This window comes from Topomyia yanbarensis, chromosome 3 (genome assembly GCF_030247195.1).
Source record: "Topomyia yanbarensis strain Yona2022 chromosome 3, ASM3024719v1, whole genome shotgun sequence".
NCBI classification, from domain to species: domain Eukaryota; kingdom Metazoa; phylum Arthropoda; class Insecta; order Diptera; family Culicidae; genus Topomyia; species Topomyia yanbarensis.
Genome location: NC_080672.1, coordinates 140,070,711 through 140,095,867, shown reverse-complemented (window position 1 = coordinate 140,095,867; position 25,157 = coordinate 140,070,711). Strand labels below are relative to the sequence as shown.

At 38.0% G+C, this 25,157-nt stretch overlaps 2 protein-coding genes across 6 annotated transcripts in view; both read left to right on the top strand.

The window, feature by feature from the left end:
* The window catches only part of LOC131690048 (transmembrane protein 198-like), a 12,028-nt gene extending 9,825 nt beyond the window's left edge, over positions 1-2,203 (top strand). For all 5 annotated transcript variants that reach the window (XM_058975509.1, XM_058975507.1, XM_058975508.1 and 2 more), the window contains exons 4-8: positions 165-278; positions 336-484; positions 566-730; positions 784-1,056; positions 1,119-2,203. In XM_058975509.1, coding sequence (XP_058831492.1) covers positions 165-278; positions 336-484; positions 566-730; positions 784-1,056; positions 1,119-1,307 — 890 coding nt within the window. In that variant the 3' untranslated portion in view covers positions 1,308-2,203. The remainder of the gene's footprint in view (positions 1-164; positions 279-335; positions 485-565; positions 731-783; positions 1,057-1,118) is intronic.
* A 17,065-nt stretch (positions 2,204-19,268) lies between these two features.
* LOC131688507 (homeobox protein six1) overlaps positions 19,269-25,157 on the top strand; it is a 101,635-nt gene continuing 95,746 nt past the window's right edge. Inside the window, exon 1 of the mRNA XM_058972800.1 lies at positions 19,269-20,155. Coding sequence (XP_058828783.1) covers positions 19,880-20,155 — 276 coding nt within the window. The 5' untranslated portion in view covers positions 19,269-19,879. The remainder of the gene's footprint in view (positions 20,156-25,157) is intronic.

The window sequence follows — 25,157 nt, the reverse complement described above, 5'->3', positions numbered from 1 at the left end:
TTATACATAGATGTCATCTCATGTATAATAAAAATATAATATATGCATTTTTACAATGCTGAAAACCTAGTGTTCATGATTGAGAAAGGCACAGTTGGTTAGGTGAATTAAAACCAGTTCCATCAAAATCATATCGGATTAAAATCATCTATTTATTATTTTAGGTTATCGATGTCTACGAGCAATTGGTTTCCTCACAGGGCTTGCGGCTGGCGCTGGGTGCATCGTCCTGCTACAGACTAGAAACATAACCGAGTTCGGAAATCTGGCTGCTCCTGGTACGTGTGCGGAACGGTTTGCTCGAATGACTTGTAATTAGATTTATATTTCCGCAGCGTTGGCAGTCGTAGCAGGTTTGGTAGGTGCTATCCTGGGATCAACGCATCCGATTTCGTCCACCCTGATCGGAGCCTCAGCCGGAGCGTTGGTAGCCGGTGCGATCATTGCAGCCTGTATTGCCACATTACCTCATTACATCTTTGGTGTAAGTGTAACCAAAGCGAAGATGCTGTGAGTTTTGCAAGTTGAGTACTATTTAAAGGAAGATATTCTGCTTTATTCGCAGGAAAATGAGTTGTTCGTTTCAGTCGTTGGTGGAGCAATCATTTGTGCAATCATCTCACTATTCTCTCCAAAATTGATGTCAATAATCGCTTCCAGTATACTGGGATCAGCAATGATCCTGTGTTCTATCGATTTTTTCATGCATGGACTCAACACATTAGACTGGGTATGACTAGATATTATTTGTCGGAAATGCACGCTGATAAATTTTTTCTGTAGATTTCCAACATAAAACCTGATCCCACTCCACCACCCTGTTGGGGCGGAGTCATTCTCTGTTGCTGGCCTATTACATCAGTGCTAGGAGTGCTTGTACAGAGTTTCGTCACGGCTTGGAAAATCGATCACCGAAGACAGATGATGCAGCGAAGGCGACGTCACTACAAGGGCCGGCAGGGCTCGCGAACTCGGGAAACGCGGGAAGAAGCTCGTCAGCGGAAGTATCGTTATCTATATCAAGTTCGGACCGCTCGAGGAGATATCATTTCACAAGTATGTTGTTTTGTAATATTTTTCTACTTCGGATTTTTTTAAAACTAGTACTACCGTTGCAGAACTTTGTATCCGCCCTACAGAAGCACGTAACTCCGGACTCCGGCCCTCCATCGGAAGTATCCACTAAATTGGGATCCAACGACCGTAATACGGTTCGCAGTGATCGGACGCACATGACGAATCTGCCGGATTCCGACATTGACAAACGGGACTTGAGTTACGAGAAACGTTCACATTCGGCCAAATAGCACTACTATCCCAACAAGCACAACAACGGCTATCAGCAGAAGCATGAGCGCACTTGTTACTAGTACAGAAGCCAAGATTAGAGAACCCTATTAAAATAGGTAAACGTGTGGAGTAAGGTTTAGGATTGTACAGATCGGACAAAAATAAAGATGTTTTTATACGGAAAACAGCCGAAAAGAGAGATAGATTATCCAGTAACGTTCTAGGGACGGAAATATTGAGTGCTGGAACAAAAGCACTGCAGCTCTGAATGCACAGCATTTAAGGATATAAAGGAACGATTTTAAACATACACTGTATCAAAATGAAAATACAAATACTAACTCAATAACTGAATCAAATTCAACGCTACATAAAGATACTTAAGATATAAACGCTACACTTATTTCGGACTATCTGAAGTAAAACTTTAATCATCAACCTCGGTTACATCTAAAGCTAAGGGCATTGCAGTTACCAGAGAATGAGCTACCAAAGCATGGGGTGGATACAGTGGGAATGTGACAAATGTGATTTTTTTTCTCGGAGTAAAACTTAAAACCAACTGCTAAAAGATGCATTTACAAACACAGAGTCAAGCCATAGTTCAAAAATGTTATTTTTAATTAAGGAACAAAAATAAAACAAAATAGAAACAAGAAACATATAAACTAAATTGTTACTTTGAAAGTTGTAATTTGTAATTTGAAATAGACAAGTCGTAAAAGAAGGACATGCTAGTTTTGGAAAGTTCATGATTCAAGACGGAACACAATAAGCCATATTGTGTAAAATGGTGGGACTCCGAGTAGTGATGGAAGTAGGATTATATTCCAAACAAGAAAGATAAAACAATTAAAATCGATGTTCTAGGTTTATGAAAAGCTCAAAATATATAAGGCATATTTTGGAATTATTTGACTCGTTGCGGTTATTTGAAGCCAGTATCACAAACTTTGAGTAGACAATACTCTCATTCTCTAGATAAATATCGTCCAACGTATTTATTTCTAGGTTTCTCATTGGAAATTTTTTCATGTTAAAATAGGTTTTGAACAAGAATTATCATCAAAGACAACGACTCCGCGTTTGATATGGTACCTATCGATTTCGATCAGACCGAGTATAAACTGAAGATGTCGCAGCCCCTGACAACATTATTCGGCCGTAACCGACATCTCAAAAATTCGCTCAGATAAGCTCAGCGTTGTGGTTCCCTGTCTAAAGCAGTCATTTGTCATATCTTACGACAGGATTACGGCGTCAATGTGCCCGTGCACAAAGTTGAGTTCGACGGTGTTATCAATGTTGAGAGTCCGGTGTACGAAATCTGCTGGAATGTGAGGTGAGCTATTTTAAAGGTTTAGGTTAGAGAAGAAACTGATTTGTGAGCAATTTCATTCAGTATTAATTGAGTGATCGAAAACCGAAATCGTAAAATTGGATATGAAATCAAGCAAAACAGTCGGATAGAGATCCTCCAGTAGTAGGGGCGGGCATAGCGTAGTTGGTAAATGAATTGCCTTGTATTGTTTGTATTTATATTCTCGTGTACTTGAACGGTTCCTTTTTCATCAAAAGATTTTGGATTCTTTGCAATGAATTTTTGTTTAAATTTTTGAGCATCACAAAACTCAATATTTTGGTCAACATGTTTCTCTTGCGTTGCGTTGCGTTGCGAAGCACGGTGCTATTCGTAGATTGCATACTAACGATTATCATGTTGCCTATAGGTAGTTCAACTCATCTTGCTTGTGAGATAAATGGTCGGGAATGAACTTTATCTCTTTTGAGTTCAGTAAACCAATAGCATGAGAATCATTATTGCCGGCCACGACCATCTTCACCGATACTTAGGATAGGGTAGGAAATGTTGATGTAATACCTACTTAGAGAAGGCCCCCGACTCAGCGACGCTTCCATAGGTATTACGGAGTTGGATTGAAGGACAGGTATAGGTCTAGGATTCGCCACAAGCAGGCAATGCGACCACGAAATGAATGTTTTTATGCGGTGGGATGGTTAGTCTTTGAGTATACAAATGCTCAAAGCAAAAAGACATTTATTTATGTTTTTCTTGTGTTTAAACTCTGGATAGCCGGCCATCGAGAGTAATTACTTGTTTCCCTAAACTACAGCAATTTGAACTCAAAACAGCCGGCCGTAGGAGTATTGCTAAAACTGTGAGTTAATCTTATATCTATACTCGATATTCGGTACGATCACGCGTGATTGGCGAAAGACTAAGTAAAGTGGGAAATGATCGAGAAGCAATATCAAGAATAAACAATTTGTGACATTCTAGAGTGAATCGCATGAGTGAATGAAAACAACGTCTATATATGTACGATTTTTACCGGATACAATACTGATCGACGTATATTATTATGTTTCCGTACCCGAATATATCGGCAAATTCACATTTCAAAAATTTTATGATAGACGCGCCAAAAAGCAAAATAAATTGCGGTCTTGCAAGCTAAATACGCGCGGCGTTCGGTTTCCGAAGTCAAAGGAGAATGATAAACATACTGCGACGACATGGATTAAAATCTTATTCTGGGCACCCGGCATCATCCCATCGCTCGCTTGAAAATTCTATGAATCAAGTTACAATTTGTTAGAAAAAAACCAAATAAACGAATATTTATTAAAAAAAACTGGAAAAACTGGCTCAAATTTAAAAAAACTGGAAGATTCCCCCAATTGTCCGCCTGACTGGTTGTTGCAAAAAAACTTGAGGAATCCAGTCCAAACTGGAAGGTTGGCATCGCTGGGTGTCACTGGTCCCCAGCCTTTGATGCTATCAATATATTGGCGATAATAATATCTTCCTACCTTGTTCGTCTGCATTTCACACCGGTTCATACTTACGAGAGCCCTTCTTACTCTTTGCTTGCTTCGCTCGATTCCGTCGCTGAAGTATGGTATGTGAAAAACCACCACTACTACCCAGCTTAATATTGCTATCCTTCCTTTTCACTGCACATTTGTATATCGAAATATTTCAGTCATACGTCAGATCTCACAAGTTTCTCTCTTCATTTCCGATTTAAATTCACACACACATACATCTACTACTATTCGCACTAGCGCTAGAGAAGGAGCAAAGGAAAGAGAAAAAACGGAGAAAAAAAATCGCTGGGTCTCGTCTCTGTATTCGCTCCGCTCGTCGCCGTCCGTCGCCTTCGTCCCGCGTAATAGAGGCGGAATTTCGTTCTCCTCTCCCATCAGCTGGCGGTACTGCTCCCTTGATGTAATGCGTTCTTTCGCGTTTTTATTTTGCCAATTTTAGTGGCCACTTCACTACATTTAGCAAAAAATCTTCACCGGTTTCCGGAACTTCCGGCTGCACTCCGACTATTCTGGTACACTTAACACATTCACTATTTTGGTCAACATGTTTCTCTTGTAAAAAAATATTGGGAAACCGATCCGTTCAAGTACACCACAATACATTTTTCTTCAATAATCTTTTTAGTTTTTGGATTTCAGTTGACCGGTTCGGCTTGGAGAGCGTTCACCGCAAACCTCTGCCAAAAAACACCGTTCGGGGGATGGGCCATAACTCTAACAACCTTGAATTTCTTCGATAGTGCCAGGGATGTAATGCACCTCAGAGCAAATAAAGAGAAGAATAAAAACGCTCTTTGCATTTTTCATGCGAACCACTGCTCTTTTTTCACAATAAACCTCTTCACTCCGATGTGTGTTGCTCCCATACGTGCATTCTACTCCATGGCTGCACACCTCAAAGAGTAGAAATAAAGAGGCACTTTAGTGTGAATCTTGGTTCCACGCGCACAGAAGCAGAGAAGGCAACCAAAAAACATTTTAAAAACGTTCTTCCGATCAAACTTTATCTGAATTGTAGTTTGATTCGCCTTCCTACTTGCTTACCAGTGAGGGGAGGCACAAAAAAGGGGCTCTTCAAAGTGACTCTTTGAACGAAATTGTTTTTCGTTTTCAAGTTTCTCTTTGTGCGGTCTGCACATCGCAGAGTTTTTGTGCTGCTCTATTTTTCATCTGTGCATTTCGCTCTTTGTGTCACATTATGTAAGCAAATAACAAGCCTGGATAGTGCTATCAACTAACTGTTTTTCGCTTTTTCAAATAAAAGTTACATAAAACACTTTTAAAAAATCACGAAATTAGCTCACTTTTCGCCACAACTTTGTATATAACTCTCTAATTCATCGGGGGCGGGCATAGCGTATTTGGTAAATCGATTGGGTTCGATTCCCAACCCCGCACATATGGTTAGAGATTTTTCTAAAGAGATTTCTCTATCCCGACAAAGAGGCGAATAACCCTAAGGTTAAAACATCTAAAATAAAAAAAGATCATCCAGTATAAGAATCGCTTGAACAGTTCTCGCTCGAAAGGCTGAAAAGAATGAATATGTTATGTACTTATAATCGTACGCACGGAACGCACGAAGGGGTTATAGCCCCCTATTCTATCATGTGCTGATTTTTTTTAAATATTATAATAAGTATCATTAACTATAATGATGAAGGCATATGAGAAACATATGGGTCATTCCAAGTCAAATTTACAGCCAAAATTTTAAAACATTCCAAAATTTTTTTCCTGCATTCTTTAGCTAAAAATTTATTTTTTTGTTTTGGCTGAATATGATTTTTTTTACAAGTTATTTTCAATCACCGATAACTCGGAAACGATTCGATATATGGAACAAAATATTAAATTAAAAAAAAAATGGCTTTTCAAATGAGCTTATGGCACAAAATTCACAAAATTTTTTGGTTATATAACTTATGAAATTTACAATTATTGGAAACAAAATTTATTTTTTTTAAGTTGGACTAAATTTTTTTTTATTTATTATTTTCTTTGAATATTAAGAATCATGTTAAAAAGATTGTGTAAAAATTTGGGAGTGTATATCAAAATACTTTGCGAGATATTACAATTATAAACTTAAAACAAGGCAATTTTATATTAATGCCCAGTGATAGGCCTGTTATAATTGCAATATATCGTAAAATACTTAGGGACCATCCATAAATGACGTAGCATTATATCGGGGAGGGGGGACTTTTGTATTTTGTGATGATGTGTGACGACAGGGGGTAGGGGGCCATGTCATGCTACGTAGTATTTTTAAAGGGGAATAGGGGTTAACCTGATGTCACGACATCCTTACCCATTTCAGCTAACTAATATCGTTTTTTTTTATTTTTTACGGTGACAAGGGGGAGGGAGTGTTACCGTCAAGCTACGTAATTACCACAGGGGGTATTTAGAGGTTTGTGACGAAATGCTACGATGGGGGAGGGAGGTGTTATAAATCACTCAAACAATGCAGTGTCATTTATGGATGATCCCTTAGAGCTCCATTATGAAATTTTCACACAACCTTCTCGATATAATTATAAATTATTTGAAAAAGCTAAAAAGAATTTTTTTTGGCTCAACCCTAAAAAAAAAATAGGTTACTAATGTTTGCAGAATAACAATAAACAAATATTACAAAAAACAATTCCTAAGAGATCTTGTGAATGAAAACGCAACTTTTATTATTTAATGCTTTTTTCACAAATCTAATAGTTTCTGAGTTATCAGTTGAATTTACAAAATTTAAAAAAATATTTTATGAAGTTCAAAAACTCATAACTTGAAAAAAAAAATCAAATTCAGCCAAATTAAAAAAATAGCGTCAATAATTTTCAGCTATGGTATCCAAATATTAGAAGCAAATATTTTTTAAAGTCCCCCGAAATCAAATTTAATTTGATAACATAAGTATATTAAGAAGATTATGTGAAAATTTCAGAAAGGAACTTGAAGTATTTCACGAGATATTTCAATTATAACAGGTACATCACTGGGCATTAAGTGTACAATTGCCTTGTTTTAAGTTTATAATTGTAATATCTCTTAAAGTATTTTGATATCGCAAATTTTTACACAATCTTTTTAACATGATTCTTAATATTTAAAGAAAATAATAAGTGAAAAAAATTGGTTCAATTTAAAAAAAATCAATTCGTTTCAAATAATTGTACACTTCATAAGCTATATAACAAAAAAAATTTTTTTTGTAATTTTTTTTCGCTAAGCTTATTTGAAAACACAACTTCTTTTATTTAATATTTTTTTCCATATATCGAACTGTTTCCGAGTTATCAGTGATTAAAAAATGTTCAATGTTATAAACTTCAAAAGTTCAACAACTAATAATTTGAAAAAAATATCATATTCAGCCAAAACAAAAATACGTGTCAGTTATTTTTAGCTAAAGTATGCAGGAATTTTTTTTGGAAGGTATTAAAATTAAACCCATATGTAGTTCACTTACTGTACATCTTATTTTGTTTAAGGTTGAACAGAGAAAGCGCTAAAATCGAGAACGAAAAAAGCAGTTTTTTCCACACCGTGTGTTAGATCTTCGTAAAAATCTATCAGCAGTACTGTAACAACATTCTACATAAGCTGATTGATTTTTATGAAGATCTAACACACGGTGTGGAAAAAACTGCTTTTTTCGTTTTCGATTTTTACCCATTCTCTGTTCAATCTTAAGCAAGCCATTCATATTAGACCGGCAACAATTTTTCTCCAGCCGGCTGGCAAAGGTGGAGCACGCCTTTCTGACAATTATGTCTTATAGGCGAAACCACTAGTTTTTTATACCTGACGCGCTACTAGATGTGGCTCGTTGTTGTGTATTAACGGAGCCATGAGTCTTTTATATTTACAAATTGTAACTAAAACAAAACCAAGAATCGGATGTCGTACACGCTACTTTCTATAGTTTCTTTCGCGACGGGAAACACTTGTTTGGTCGCCTGCTGCATCTTGAGGTTCCTTTACTTTCCTCTTATCATCCACATAGTGGTGGGCAATCCGTTCGTGAACGGTTTAGGAGAACTGATTCTTTAAACAGAATGAGTGAACGGGAGTTCTTTTTCAAAGCACAGTAGTATTTACTCAATTCGCTTAGAAACTAACTGGTTAGTTCACCTAAAGCAGGTTGCCAAATTCAAGGGACCAATTTTTAGGCGAACGAATGAGAATGAACTGACCTACCGTTCCACAAACTATCCTGGATGCTCTCAGTTTTTGACTGGACGAAGAACGACATTCAAGAAGAATAGGAAAACATCTCTCACTATTTCTATCCTTTCATCACAAACATCTGGTCACCCTTCAACGAACCTGTGAAAGATTAGCTGGCAAACGCCCAACGAGAGTTTTCGCTCCGCAATTATACTGCATGTATCTACCGGCCTTCCAGATCAGACTGTTCGACAAACATTCGCATATATGTACAATACACTGCCCAGAAAAAAAAAATAATTTTTGAAAACGCAATCGGCCCACCCCTGAATCGATTTCTAATCCCACCAGGAGTACTTGCTCCAATTTTGAAGCAAATCGGACAAGGGACCAGACCAACGCTCCTAAAGTTTTTATGAGATTTTTCGACAATTTACATGGAGAAAATCCGTTATTTCCTGATTGTACATCATGTTAACATGATTTAATCTGTTCCACAATATTCCGCCACGTCACTCGGTCAATTGCTGCTTGTCTCCATCCTCTCAGGCGCCCGATACTCGCCAGGTTCTGCTCCACTTGGTCCAGCCACCGGGAACGCTGCGCTCCTCTCCGTCTTGTACCTGCCGGGTTGGAGGTGAAAACCAACTTGGTGGGGTTGTTGTCCGGCATCCTCACAACATACCCCGCCCACCGTACCCTTTCAGCTTAAGCTACTTTCCGGATACTTGGCTCACCATTGAGTCGCGCCAGTTCCTTCTCCTCTACACGCCATCCTCCTGCACACCACCGAAGATCGTTCTCAGAACCCTTCTTTCGAAGACTTCGAGTGCTTCCAGATCATCCTCGAGCATTGTCCACGTTTCGTGCCCGTAGAGAACCACCGGTCTAATCAGTGTGTTGTACATGGCGCATTTCGTGCGGTGGTGAAGCTTCCTGGATCTCAAAGTTTTGTGGGACCCATAGTAAGCACGACTTCCAGAGATAATATGCCTTTTGATCTCTCGGCTGGTGTTATTGTTCGCAGTCACCAATGAGCCTACATAGATCAACTCGTCAACCACCTCGAACTCGTCGCCGTCGATCGTAATACTACTGCCCAAGCGTTCCCTATCGCGATCGGTTCCGCCAGCCAGCATGTACTTCGTCTTAGATACAGTTATCTCCAGTCGGGTATACAGATCTGCTACCATCTCCTTGTTCCTACCGATTATGTCCACGTCGTCAGCGAAGCACACGAACTGTCCAGACCTCGTGAAAATCGTGCCCCGCATGTTGAACCCCGCTCTTCGCATTACACCTTCCAGCGCTATATTGAACAGCAGGCAGGACAACCCATCGCCTTGTCTTAGTCCCCTGCGTGTTTCATTTCCTTGGAGGTGGCGAAATCGATTAGTCTTAGGCCGTTCCCGTTCGTCTGCTGGTGGGCGCTGAACCTCCCAATTACCGGTCTGTATTCCACCTCATGGCCAACCTGAGCATTAAGGTCGCCGATGACGATCTTTACATCATGTCTTGGGTAGCGATTGTATTCACGCTCCAGCTGCGCGTAGAATTCCTCCTTGTCGTTATCGCTACTTCCGAGGTGGGGACTATGCACGTTAATTATGCTGATGTTGAAGAACCGGCCCTTGATCCTCAACCTGCACATTCTGTCGCTGACCGGCCACCATCCGATCATACGCTTTTGCATCTCTCCCACCACCATAAAAGCTGTTCCCAGCTCGGGTGTATTGCCGCAGCTCTGGTAGATGGTGTGGTTTCCGCGAAAGACCCGCACCGTAGACCCCTTCCAATATACCTCCTGCAGCGCCACAATGTCGAACTTGCGGTCTTTCACTATATCGGCAAGTATGCGAGTGCTCCCGATAAAGTTAAGCGACCTGCAGTTCCATGTCCCAAGTTTCCAGTCTCTTGTCCGTTTTCGTTGCGTACATCTGTGCCAATTTTGTCCATCCGAAATTTCTTGTTGAACTTCCGGAGCATGCTACTGTTATGGGAGGATAGCTAGGCTAGCGCCAACCTTGCAGTAACGCTGAAGGATCACGGGAGGAGAGAGATTTGGGCTAAGCACTTATTTAAAGGTGGCGCACAGTGGTCGGAAACACCAAAAACGTGAACTTAATTCACTAGAGACCAAACCATCGAATATATTCACAGGGTGTCTTTGGAGGAATTGTTTGTATGAATATTCCCCACAATCTGATAACAATTGAAATTAGGCATGGCTTACTATGATCGAACTAAAAAAATTAACTTTTTGTCCTGACGAGGTAGAAAGTTGGTGTCTTCGACAAAGTTTTAGAAATGCTCATAGTGAAGAATTTTGTTTAAGAACTTGAGCTTGTAGAACTAAAGCTTATCGATTTATAAGGCGTTTTCTATGGCAACCCCCTTAAATCTAGTTTTTTAATATAACTTTTTTCATTGTGACTTTTCGTGCAAACTATGTTCTAGACAAATGTGTAGGCATCATTCGTTTAAAAGTTATTGAAGACTTTTACATTTTTTTACACCAACTTGAAATATATATAAGAAAGAAAGGTGCAAACCAAAATGCACGAACAGGCACTTTTTTCACTGTCTAATCTATGCACAATAAAGTTAAGAAGGTTTGGTGCTTGGCATTCTAGAACCCTATGAATAGGGTAAGTTTACTTTATCTTGTTTTTTTACCTTTTCCATACAAAAATCAACAAAAAAAAATTTTTTTGTCACAATTTTTGAAATTCTGGGTTTGATATTCAATTACAAGTATTATTTTCACATATATCTGAATATTTCAGATTTTATGAGCGTGGGAGCAAAAATGTGATGTTTTTAATATCATTGGAGACCCTAAACTGATATATACCCAGTTAGACATGCCATAATGAATTTAATGCTTACAAAAGGATGTCATACCATTAATTACTAAATTTTACGGAAAAAACAGAAAAAAATTTTTTATCCACAAATCGAAAGAAAATCGCTAAACACTAACTACTACTTCAAATATACCAAAAATTTGTTAAATGTATCGTTGATGACACCTCAAAGTAACTAGCTCATTTATGCCATAGCGAACAAAAATAAAACGAATGAATGTCACATACTAAATACATCAAATCGAAACAATAATCTCAACTTATTGACTTATAGACCCAACCAGTTACAACATTTTAGTCGCTCTCTGTGATAGCCAACTGATGTCTGTTCACTGTTTCGTTATGTCGTTTCCAAATTTACATAGACATTAATTGGAAAACATCGAAAACGACTAAAATGCTACTGCTGGTTGTTGCATTAAGTTTATTATGATTGATTGACTAATATGTGGTTTGGCATCATTTGACATCCGATGAAAAGTAAAGTTAAAATCACGACAGTTAGTACTACACCTGCTGTGCACGTTTTTGCATATCAGGGGGTTTAGTAGTATACAAATGTATTTAATTCGTGGGTATATGAACATCTCAGTAAAACCGTTGTTCTACCACTTTTTGGCTTGTTTACTTTTACATGTTTTCCTTACTTATTGTTCGATTGTTAAAAATATTACTGTTTTCCGGATTAACAGTGTTTTATTGCGGAACACATTCCCTGCATAAACATGAAATTGAGCGTCAATAGAAATACTATTGCATTAAAATGGCACGAAACAAGAAACGCACTACCCTATCACAGATATTCAATGTGCGTATAATTTAACAAACTTTATTTTGGCCAATATCTAGCACCTGAGTTTTACTAAACATGGAAATCACTAGCGATAAGGTACTCATTTTTGAAGATTTTTGTGCTCAGTTTTCTCTAAAACTTTTTTATTATACAATTCGTTTGCTCGATTCGGTTCAATGCGCTAGCTAAACGGAGTTGTGGGTCATTTATATATTTTTATAATGTAAATATTACAAACGATAAAACGTTAATCGTTGTCCTACAGATCTCGTGCGAGCGACTGGCGATTGCGCGTGGATACCTGTTTACTAGGCTGGGAAATATTTTTCGTTCATTTCTATCTCGTACACTTCCGTGTCATCATCGTGGTAACTGCCATGTTCATGTTGGCGAACTTCTGATTTCATCCTTGTTTCATACTATTACTGGTCACGAGTGTGAACTTCCTCAATAACCCTGCTGGCTGTAAATTTTGAGATACTAGATGAAGCTTTTCCGTCAATACTACCTGAACAGCATCCACTAATTTTTCAATTGTGGTTCAGGTAACGGTATTGTTATGTTTTGTGTGTGTAGGGTCAGGTAGGAGGTAATGCGTCGGCCCACCTAGATTCTCACCACAAAAACACGGGGAATTACTTCCTAGATTTATAGTGAATTCCAATTCTTCAATATGAATCTTTCAATGGTCCCGGTGCAAGTAAGCGGTATCAGTTCTTGACGCCGAGCATTGATTTTCTCATCGTCCATATATATGAGGTAGAGATGGCCGGGTTCGGGTTTTTGAACATGAAACCCGGACCGAACCCGAACCCGACGCGTTTCGGGTCGGGGTCGGGTTCTATAAATTTAAACCTTTCGGGTTCGGGTCGGGTTCCGGGTTTTTAAATTTGAAATTCTCGGATTCGGATCGGGTCCGGGTTTTTGGAAATTTTAAACTTTTGGGTTCGGGGTTTTCAAGTTTAAAATTTTCGGGCTTGTGTTTTGAACAGATTACAACCATTTCGTGACGCCCTTTTTGTGTCTATACACAGCATCCAGTCTTTTTTTATAGTAATTAGCTTTACTGCGTGATACGAGCGGATGACACATAACCGTACCAATTTTTTTATATTTTGACGTAGGACTACGTCTTTGTTTTCGATATGGGGTACACTCTGAAATTCTACAAAAATGGTATGTAACGAAAAGTGGTCCAATTTTAAACGCATATAATTCAGCCATCTCACGATAAATTTTCAAATTTTTTGTACAAATCGCCCCGAAATACTTCTAAGAATAGATTCCAATAGATAAACCCAAAGATTTTTGATATCATAGCATTAAAAAATTAAATAATATGCAACCTTGTCAAAATATCGCGCATTTACACACAGAAGATAGCGCTTCCCAAGCCCTGTACGACGGATTGCACAGTGGCACGACTTAGAACAAAAGGTGGACTAAAGTCCAAACTTTTCCGTATCGGTTCATATAGGACGTTTTTATGTAATTTTGGTACGCTGAATTCGTTTTCGATATTAAAACATTTCAAAAATAAACATTTACTATTCATTAGGGTGTCTCAAAAAAATTTTTTTTTCTAAATCGTTCTTAAAATTTGTGTATATTAATTTTCGTGTGCTAAACCGTTTTTGATATTAATATCTGCAAAAAAAATTATTATACATTAGGGTGGCTCAAAAATAATTATTTTGCTGTGAAGGTTAAAAATTTTTTTAAAGACATTTTTGTACGCTGAATTCTTATGTTGGTTATAGAAAATAGAAATTAACTTTACTATTTATTAGAGTGGCTTAAAAGTAAATATTTTGTCTTTTATAAAGATTTCTTTCAATTGTAATTTTGGAATTTATTTTCCGTATTGAAACGAATTGATTCTCATTATGTGGCTTTAGAAATGACTATATTATTTTTAAGGATGAAATAAGATGTGATCGATTAATTTTGGAACGTTTAATTCATTAGTGGGTTACTTGGTATGAAAACTCCATTTTTTCATTTTCACAACAAACATTTTGAGCGTCTTAGTGGAATATTGATTACATTCACTAATCAACAAGATGGTTAACGATTTTGTTTTCGCAGGTGTGTTTTAAGTTGCTTAGATTGCTTATTTCATACCTTAAATTAAAATAAATCCAAAATCCTTTTTTCGCGTTAATGGTTCATTTAAAAATGGTCTTATTTTATTAGGATAATATCGCATACCCTTAAGCTATATCAGCGCTATGCAAACTCGAAAAAAAGTCTTATCAAATGACTAGAACTCAACTGTGTTCACTCAATTTGACAGTTATTGCGTAAGTTAGCAAACATAGTTCATGAAACATTTTATGACACATTTCAGATGGTTGAAAATATTGACTGAATTTTAAACATTCTTAATTCCTTTACCACTTAAAAACCATACTTCCCATTCGGCTCCTTACTCTTGATCACTAGTAAAACCCTTGTAGATCATGCTCTAAATGCTATTATTGCTGTGCATAAATTAGTGTCATTATTCTAGTCATAAAGTGAATATTCAAATTAAATATCAGTAATAACCATGCGTCTCCATTCACAGTTTTTTCAAATTTTGACTGCTTATCGCAAGTTTTCGCAAAACTAGCATAGGCTCATTTTAAAGAGAAAATGAAAAGCTTTCGAATGAGCATAGTGTGATCGCGGGCATTCACGGGCGTCGTTGTTGTTATCGCTTTAGAAGTTCGAATTCAATAAAAATTCATGACAAACAGTTATCTAAACACTAACTAAACCAACTAGTGACTTATTTTTGGCGATTTTACGATGTAATTTTATCACACGGATTATTTTGGTGAAGTAACGCAATTCATAAAATCAACCGTTTCTTTGAAAAACGAGAATAACCGTATGTAGTTCCTATGGTCAAATAATGCAAAAAACACTTGAGTTATGCCCTTCAAAAAGCTGTCAAAAATTCATTTTGCATTCAAATCACCTAAAATCTCGCGAAAATGTCTCTAATGGCTCAGTTGATACGAGAAAAATACTACTGAGAATATCGCATAACCTTCATATATGGACTTAAGTCCGGGCTCGTCCCACTGTGGATTGGTGTACCTAGCGAGCAACGCTTCTATGAATGACGTCATCATCGACTATTTAAAGAACGGACTTGGCCAGACACGCTCAGTTCCCTGTTGAACGGCTGGTAAAGCAGATCACTGCGCTGTGTTTTTTACAGTCAGTGTAGTTGAGCTAGAAGTCCGTTACACTGGCTGTGGAGGGACGCTACCCTGTGTCGTCCAACAGGCGACCGCTCCAACTGCTTCCTAAATGCCGCTGTAATGTTGCCAATAAATTTTTGGTTTAACTAGCACATGTATTTCCTATTTGCGCTTGAAATTAAGTAATGTAGTGGTAGTAATAAGCTTCCCATTTTGGTTTAAACGCAAGGACAGTTTTTAAAACAGGATTTGATTAATTAGTTTAGCTCATCTAAGCAATTTTATCAATTCTGTAATTTAAAAGGAATTTTACGGAACTTGGTGAATTTGGGCCCACTTGCAACTGGTATAATCAACCTGCACAAAGTGTTGCATAACGTAGGGCTGTTTTTTGGAACAAAATGTGTTATCATTCAGCCCTTCGCTATGCAAAATCACGATATTATGACAGATGGGCTAAGCGCGGCCGTTCCTTTCAATCGGGAAAGGCCGTGTGGAATTTTGGTGAAATGCGCTAATAGTGTCGTGGTGGTACTAGTTGTCTCTTTCGCTCTACCCATCAACATCAGCGTTGACTAATTTTGCATTGTACGCTTGGGTTCAATGTTTTGGGCGAATGTGTTGGTAGGTAGGGGAACTGGCGGTAAAATGAACACGTTAAGCAAAGTCATTATTTTCTAACTAATAAGTGAATGAGATATTACAATCACCTTATGTTTCTTGTTAGACATGTTTTGTACATATCTGGTAAAAATATTTCGTCATAAACACATTTTTCAAACATGATTCTTGATTTCTAAACATGTCCAAAAATGAGACATGTTTATAGCGAGTGGGTAAAATGAACATGTGGCGGTGGTAAAATGAACAGCTTCTGGTGACCTGCAAAATGTCCTGTATGTATGCAATGCGCAGCGTTGGAAAGCATTTTCCGATCAATGCTAATATCCCAACAAATCATGAGCTTTGCATACACACAGGGCATTTTGCAGGCAAAAAAATTGTCACGGAAGAATTGAATTTTCATGACTTAATATTAACCATTTTACAATCCTGTGGCATCGAAACACATCTACAAACTTGGGGTTATCCATGGGTGTTTGAACTTTTAGGATCTGTTGGAGAGCAACTAGAAAGCTTGTTCTATACATGAGATGTGATATATGTCTAAAATTTGATTTTTCTTCACCGGTTCGGGTGTTTTTTCCCAAACACTAAGTACTAAGAAAATAAATATTTTACATTTTATTTTTTATTTTACGGAAGTAAAAAGCCTCCGTATTTGGATGAAGCACCACTTCTTGCTTCTGAAATTCACTAATCTCGACAGATCACCACAGCAAGAATGAAAGTAACAGTTTCTTTTGCCCTTCCGACGAGTCACACAATATGGAAGTTTTTGCCACACTCAGCCTACTGAGTAAGTATCGTGATCGGTGTTTTGGGTGGTTCGAAATAGGAATCTTCCTCATCATTCTCTCACTAATTTGTTCAAACCAAACAATATACAAATTGGTTAAGAGTCACCGAAAACATGTTTTTTCTTAAATTTATTTTTGAAAAAAAAAAATAAAGGGTTGTGTACAAGACACGACCGCAGTTACATTGAAAATGCAGCATTATTAACCCTTAAAGGCGCAAATATTTTTTCCATTATATATTCGTCCTAATAAGGACAGTTTGCTAATAATTACGTTTTGGGATACGGGACGAGAATCCTTTGCAACAATTCGAATCTTGTCGCGCCGGCGATTCGTTTCTGCACACGTTCGTACACACAGACGAGCATTCCTCTTTCACAGCTCATGTCAAATGAGCACTATGTAACACAAAGCGACCTCTTTTATTAACTTTTTGGTGCAGACGGAAAACCATCCTTTTGTGCGACAAATAAAAATATTTTCATCATTCTTTTTGATGTGCTTTTCGCTTAGTGGCGGGGTTGCCACATTCACTGATTTCCTTAATGGTTTAGAAAAACTATCGGGTTTTGAAGAATATTTGCGTATATTATGATTCACTGGTAAAGGTACAGAATTACCAAGCACAAACTTAATACAAGTTAATAAAAGGAATTATCTAATTAAATTCATTTTTCCATTATGTATTCGTCCTAATAAAGACGGTTTGACTATATTTTGGGATACATGACGAAAAGCCTATGGAACGATTTGAGCCTTACCTGCACGGCTTATACGCACGGCATAAACCAGCAATTTGCCATCTCGCTTCTGTTCTGCCACCGCATGTCAAGCTGCGAGCAAAATCTTTCCAGCGCACAGACAAACGTTCCCCTTCCGTAGCTCGTGATCAAATGAAAGATCTAATAGCTATCCTACAAGCAACAATAACGATAATCCAACTGGTTCTGTCAGCAGAACAGGCATGGCAATTAATGAATTCGGTCAAAAACATTATTTTTATATCAAGCGATGAAATGTGTAGGACGCTTATGACGAATGTCGAGATGAGGTCCGTGTTAGGGAAAGTTTTGCGCGAATCTGTGAAAATTGTATATGCTTTCCCTATTTATTGCATATTTACGGATTTTTCAATAGTGTGCTAATAAAATACACAGATAAATTTGATAACATTTTTTACTGGCAATTTTCAGAATCGATTGGTGTTCGAATCATGAAAATCCATCAATAATTAACATAACGTAAGCGAAAACTTTGTCTGTTTTCTTACATTTTCTCAATGTTGTTACAATAATACGGATTTTTCAATAGAATACAGATGAAATACCAATTTATAGTTGCAACCAATTTTTAAGGTGGGCTTCTCTGAATCTCTTAGTATTTAAATGACGCAAATCCATCAACAATTAACAGCGCTACAGTTGTTTAAAATTATGCCACATTTTCGTGACGCAGTTCGTAATCAGATTTTAGTTTTACACCTAGTCCCAGTCCCATATAGTAGAGTAAAGCATTTTCAATGCTAAAAAATTGGGAGGAGCTTTAGCCCCCTAGCCCCCCTCTGGCTACGTGCCTGCGTTTACCGTTTATTGTAGCGTCCAGACGCTATAGCCAGAGTTACAAATATTCAAATTCATTGAATGAAAATCGATCATTTTCAGATTAATAGTCATTCGCGAATTATATTGCACACTTTTAAAAAAGTAGCATTTTCAATGTCACCGTTATCCTATCCTGTGCACAACACTTTTATTCTTTTATTCAATTCAATCCAAACATTCCTTTGACTGAGTGCATAGAAAGCTAGTCTGTTATATTGAACAAGAAATAATTAAGGACTTCTGAAGACATTTTTTCATACTATTTAAAGGCTAGGAAAGAATAAGTGTTAAGTTGTTTTGAGATTCAGGGGAGGTTTCTTATAGGTTACGATACATAATTCCAATTTGATTGGAACACACTATCTCTCGTTTATCATATGCATTTACGAACAATTAAAAGTGCGGTTGTGGTAATACCGCGCGGTAAATGGCTATTCACGTTTGCGGGAATTTTTCGGTCTCGGTAATTGCCGCAAACGCGATAAATCCTAAGCAAAATAATTCAATATGTGCCCCACGTTTCATTGAGAGGCATAACGTACAACCAATCATCAAATGAAGGACGATCGGTACCTGCCCTCGTAGTGATGGTGTGCAGATTAAACTTTCTTTATGAGTGCACTAATAACACGTGAGGTAACGTGTTCCCATAATTTTCCTATCACTAACGTTCCAATGCACGATATGTATCGTAAATCAAAAACTGACTTCAAGTACCAGTTCCACAAACCCAACGTATGAGTACTTAAACCCCACTATGATATACCATTCGCTCTTTCCGATTGGCGCAAACGAACTGCCGTAATTGCTCAACAGGTAAACGACCATAATCGTACAGCGTAAGTATCAAAGTTGAGGTGTTATCTCCGGTTTCGAGAGATTTATGATACTATTATCTTCAAGCTCCGCCCACCATCTCCAATGGCACGCCCCTCGCTCAAAAGAGCATGCGCTACGAGCGGTCAGCACTAACACCGCAACAACAGATTGAGTTCTCACACCCATGTTGGTGAGTGCCCGATAAAGTTTGTTAGCATACAAACAAGATCAACGGTTAGGATCTCAGTCTGTGACGATCGCTCGTGGTATTCAGAAGCGTAGAACGGTCGGGTATTTCGAGAATTCAATCTACGTGTGATGATCGGTGAAATTGATGGAATTATTCGGTTTAGACGAGGAGTGCAATGTTGCGGTTAGTGTATCCGGAGCCGATTGTGTGCAATTCGAGCCAACAGAAACCAACGGATTGTTAGTTTCCCCCACATTTCGCAGGTACGATTTAGAAAGCATCCGCCGACGGATTTTGTGACAGAATGTTATGTCGATCAACATTGTACCCGCGGTATAGAATTTCGGCGATTTGAAAAATCGAGTGCCGGGCTATTTTTAGCGTCCGCAATAAAGAGCACGGAACGTCGCGATATTTGATGGGTGATTTTCTGACCGCGCACGGTTTCTGCCTGTGAAAATGTAAACAGTTTTCAGCGAAGCAATTTAGTTGGAGTGAAATTTTAGAACGTGTCACCTGGTGCGGTAAGGTAATCCTCGTCCTGTATATCTACCACGCGCCGCTTCTGTGGCTGCGTCGGTCGCGCATAGCGACGCTTCCGGTGAAGAATAGTGTGAAAGGGTATCAGTGCAAAATCTGTATCACTTGTGGTAGGAAATCCTACCAAAACGACGAGCCAGTATGCTGCAGCATCCGACTAGTGATTACTATGAGCTATCGGCGGCAAGTAAACAAACGCCCCCAAATTTTAGTCCACAGAATGCGGTGCTGGCGTCGATGGCGGGAGGAGGCAACGGGGTTCCTGGTGCTGGTGTCGGTGGATTGAATAATAACAATAACAACAACAACAACAATAACAACAATGATAATGATCTGGATTTGATGGGTCAAAACGGTGACCGGGAATCAATGCCCAGTTTTGGATTTACTCAGGAGCAAGTCGCGTGCGTTTGTGAGGTGAGTTCTGAAATGTTTCAATGACGAGGCGGTTAGCGGGTTTAGAATGTTTTAGAATGATAACTACGGAAACAAACTGCTTGAATTTTGGTAGTATTAACTAGTAATACTAGTTATGGAATTTACGTTTCGACTTCGTATCATCAGAATCCGAATCTTAGTGACAGGACAAAGCTAGCACGCTAGTTACAAAAAACGGAAACAATTTGTGTTCCTGAGTGAACACCTAGTCGTGATGTCTCGCAAGAAATGGAGCTCATTTTAAGCTGATGAGAACTAATAAAATCAAAACATTTGGTTTGGCTTAGCAAGCCAATGAAAGATAAACTGTGCTATATTTCTCCTTAGTTAAGCTCAATTTAGGTAAAAGCTATTTGTTCTCCATTAAGGTGTAAAATTGTTTAACACCATCTTAGCCCGTGAAGACTAGGGGTTCGCTCAGGAACAAAAATTGTGTCTCCATTGTTTGGAGCTAGCATCAATACGGTGTTAGCTTAGTCATGTGACTAAGATAGTGTCGGATTCTAATATTCTGATGAGTCGAAGTCGAAACGCAAATTCCATAACTTATTTAGTTCTAAGGTTTTGTGTTCTTCTCGCACTAAGATGGTATTAAACAATTTTCTCCTTAACCCTCCGGAAATCGCGCAAATGGTTCACTGAACGAGCACCTGCTGGTGGCCTAAGACAATTTCGTTAGATTTTCAAAACAAGATTTTTGTTGGAAACAACAATTAATTAAATCAAGTGCATTATCGTGATTTTGGAACTGCCGGATAATATTTATACACAATACGGTAAAAGATCGGAAAGTCGCCTTAGAAAAAAAAAATGTGCGCTATTGATCAGGCTTTTATTAAAAAATATTTATTTGTTATTCGGTTGACACGTTTCAGTTCTATAGCTCATAAAACCTGACTAGGTCCGAAATGGCCCAGTTCCCCTACAATATATGTATGTTTGTATGTATATATTAGACCTCTCCACATTTTGAAAAAGTTTTGAAATATACATGGGTCAGCTCAAATTTTCGTTTTAGGTGTGAATTTGAGAACTTTCGCCAACGAGCGAGTAAAGGCGCTTTAAACTAGGCTTATTAGCCAGGGCAAGGTGTAAATACCTCTGTCCCATCGCAAAGGACCAAAGGAGTGAAGTCACTCCCAACGATTTATTATATCCCCTTCAAACTGAAACGGTCGGTACGGTTGTCCTCGTTTCTTCCTCCTTTAAGATTCAAAAGAATTCGTTAATTAAACTATTCATTGAATGAATATTTTAATTGCCGTCTAATTTTGAAACATCTTCAAACGCAACTCTGCACAGTAGGCCTGGCCGTTTTAATATTTGCGTCATGTGAAAATATGCTTCAAATATTAATATTGACAAGAAAAACACTACAGACTTTCTGCAGTGTTTTCCAGGATACTTTTCAATACTGGCTGTGTAAGGGTTAGAATACAATAGAATATAATTTGAGAACTTTCGCCAAAAATGGCTTAATTTGGACATGATCTAGAGGTGTCTTCAACCAAAAATCGTGTTTTTACTATGCTTCCATAGGAATATTACTTACACTCTGATTTAATAGGCCCTATATTCCCACATATGATCAAAGGTTGTTAGAGATATCTTAACATGTTTTAAAGATGAACATAGCTCTAATCGCAATAGAAAATTTGTTAACTGGATTTCCATATAGAAAAGTATATCAAAATCAAGGAAAATTAGTAGTATTTTTTTCGATTAAATAAATGGAATTGAACGCCATTTTAAAATTGAGTCAATTCTAAAATGGCGTCAATAAATGGGTATGACACTGGATAAGACATCGTTTTGTAAAATGCGTATTAAACACAAAATGGCAGAAAGTGGCAGCAATTTTACTCATGATTCACTCATTGGGACACTGATTTATTAAATGATATTGAAATTTGAGGTGATGAATGATGAGAACATAAATAAATATCACTGTATAATACCACAATATTTGGGAAATATTGCACAATATATTCAGCTCGCTTATAACTGTCATATTCATTGAAATATGTGGTTAATTTCGATTTTCGAATATACATACCAATGGATTTAGTAGATACCTTACGATTAGCCGATATATAATACTGGTTCTTAGATACATGAAAATAAATATCTTGGTTGTAAATAAAATAAATAAATCAAACAAGGCTTCAAAATTGTGTAGTAGCTATTCAGGAAACCAGTCATGTTGGATTAGAAGCTATTAAACGAGTTTGGAGCTTTCGATTTTGGCCAGCTTTGTGGCTCAAATACTCCTCTGTGCCACTGTTTAAAGTTTACATGGAATTTTGTATGCGAAAATTAACTTTCACAAATTAATTCCTCCAGGAGTCGCCAATTGCTTCCTAAAATAAATCTTTATGTGGTTTTTATAGGAAATTTAACAAAGAATCAAAGTCTCGAAAACCGCAAAACGATCTTGAACTTGAGGAAAAAGTTATTAAACAGAAACCGATTGATACTCGATTTCTAAATTTTTTTTTCTAGCGCCACTGCTGTTGGTTGTTCAATTACATGCAATTTTGTTTTGATCTTCTCTTAATGTGTTTAAATCATCTATCTATACTTTTTGGCCACTTCGCAAGAGTTTTGTGGGATAAATTGACGCTTTTGACGTAGGACTACGTCTTTGTTTTCGATATGGAGCTGCACTTTGTAAATTCTACAAAAATGGTATGTAACGAAAGATGGTCCAATTTTAAACGCATATAGTTCAGCCATCCCACGATAAATTTTCATTTTTTTGCACATATCGCCCCGAAAAGATAAACCCAAAGATTTTTGATATCATGGCATTAAAAATTTAAATAATGTACAACCTAGTCAAAATATCGCGCATTTACACACAGAAGATAGCGCTTCCCAAGTCCGGCACGACAGATTTGTACACCTAGCGCGATACACTTCTACGAATGATGTCATCATCGACTATTTAAAGAACGGATTTGGCCGGACAAGCTCAGTTGCTTGTTGAACGGCAGGCGGAGCAGATCACTGCGCTGTGTATTTTCACAGCCAGTGTAGCTGAGTTAGAAGTCCGTTACGCTGATTGTGGAGGTACGCTTCCTTTTGTGTTGTGCTCGTTTCCAGCACACTTTTATGTAAATCTCTAACACAATTATTCGTACACAAAATCGCTTGTACATTCGATTCTAGCTCCATTTGCAAACACGGATAACATAGTGTCGTGATAGTAGTTGTCTCTTTCGCTCTAGCCATCCCAAAAGTATGCTAGAAACGAGCAGAACACAAAAGAAAGCATGTGTTTGAACGGACAAGCTCAGTAGCGTGTTGGACAGCACTGGGTAGCGTACCTCCACAATAAGTCGACGATAAACCTGGCCTACTCGAACGGCGGCTTCAACGGCGAGAAAAGTTCTCTTAAAACCGAGTCAATCAGCTAGGTGCCGAGGTCAGTTCGGCGATTCCGGATGGAGCGTGGCGTCTAGTCGGTGGTCTGTCGTAGCCTAATCAACTAATCCGCGGCGGTGAATCTATCCTAATCCTTCGGAGTTTCCCGGCGGTAATTGCTCTCCCGAAACCGTTGTTCGCTGTTCATCACACCATTTCCGTTGTATGGCGATCATGATCAGCATCACCACTCTTTTGACCGCGTTCTATGTGTTTACGTCCTCTCGTTTCGAGCAGCTCTCTGCACGTCGCTTCGAACCTTGGACATTCGTTGGCCACTTGCTCCGGTGTCTCATAGACTTTCTCACACGCCGGGTACAATGATGACGTTGCGTGCTCGAACCGATAAAGATACTTCCAGAAGCAGCCGTGGCCGAACAGAAGAGGTGTCAGGTAGAAGTTCACCTCTTCGTGTTTTCTATTGACCCACGTCTACCTACTGGTTTGGAATTAGCCGGTAGGTCTCCCTTCATTTCTCCATACTGTCTCATTTCTGCTGCCACGTCGTCATCGAATCGATTCTCATCTTCCTTACGTTTCTCGTATTCCTTCGATTGTAGCACTCGATATTCTCCACCGGCTGATGCAAATGGCGATCATCCAGGCGATAACGTATACTGTCTACGACGATATTGTTTTCTACGCGCTTACGACTCGTACGTTAAACGTTAAACAGCACATTTGATAAAATAATATTGGCGTTATATCCTCCGGGAAGTATTTATGATGAATTTACTCTTCAAACAAATTTAGTTCCAGAATTAATGTCTTCAGCAAAATTTTGGGAAGTGCTATTACAAACCACTTTGTTGAAGACATGAAGGCTCCATGTTTTCAAGGTATTAACACATTTTTCTATTTAATTTTAAATTAAATTATTATGATTTTAATGTTTATGATAAATCTCTTCTATAGTTTATAAACGATACAATTTACATTTTATCTAAAGCTTGAGTTTGTGAAGTTCACAATAGAAAGTTATTTTAAAAAAAAACTAGATTAAGGAACACTTCGTAAATATCGTTTTATAACTCGATATACTCCATGTATTCATGCCTACAATAAAGTTGTTTTAAAAGAAAGTCTCAACAAATTCGCTAAAGACAGGAACTCTGTTACAATTTTTTGAAAAACTGATTCTCCATAATTTTAAAACTTCGTTTCGTAATTATGCCATTTGGACAAAAAGTTAGATTTTCACCAAGTCCCCACCAAACCGAATTTCTGACTACGCCGCTGACTCCAACTAAGCAGAAACAAAGTCGTTCTACACTCGTCCACAAGAAACTTCTTCGAATTCAGCGTATCTATTATAATACATTGAAGACCCAATTTGATCAGCCCCCAATTTTATCAGCCTCATATGAAAATATGTTTGATGGACTCTAGCAGACAAACAAGGCTGAATTTGAGTAAATCCTTTCTTGGCCATGTTTTCCTTATGTTAAAGATGCAAAAATAAAAAAAAACTTTTTTTTTTAATTTTTGCACTAGAAGACTATATCAAATAATCAGAAATAGTTATTAGACTACATAGAGCGAAGGGAAGTATATT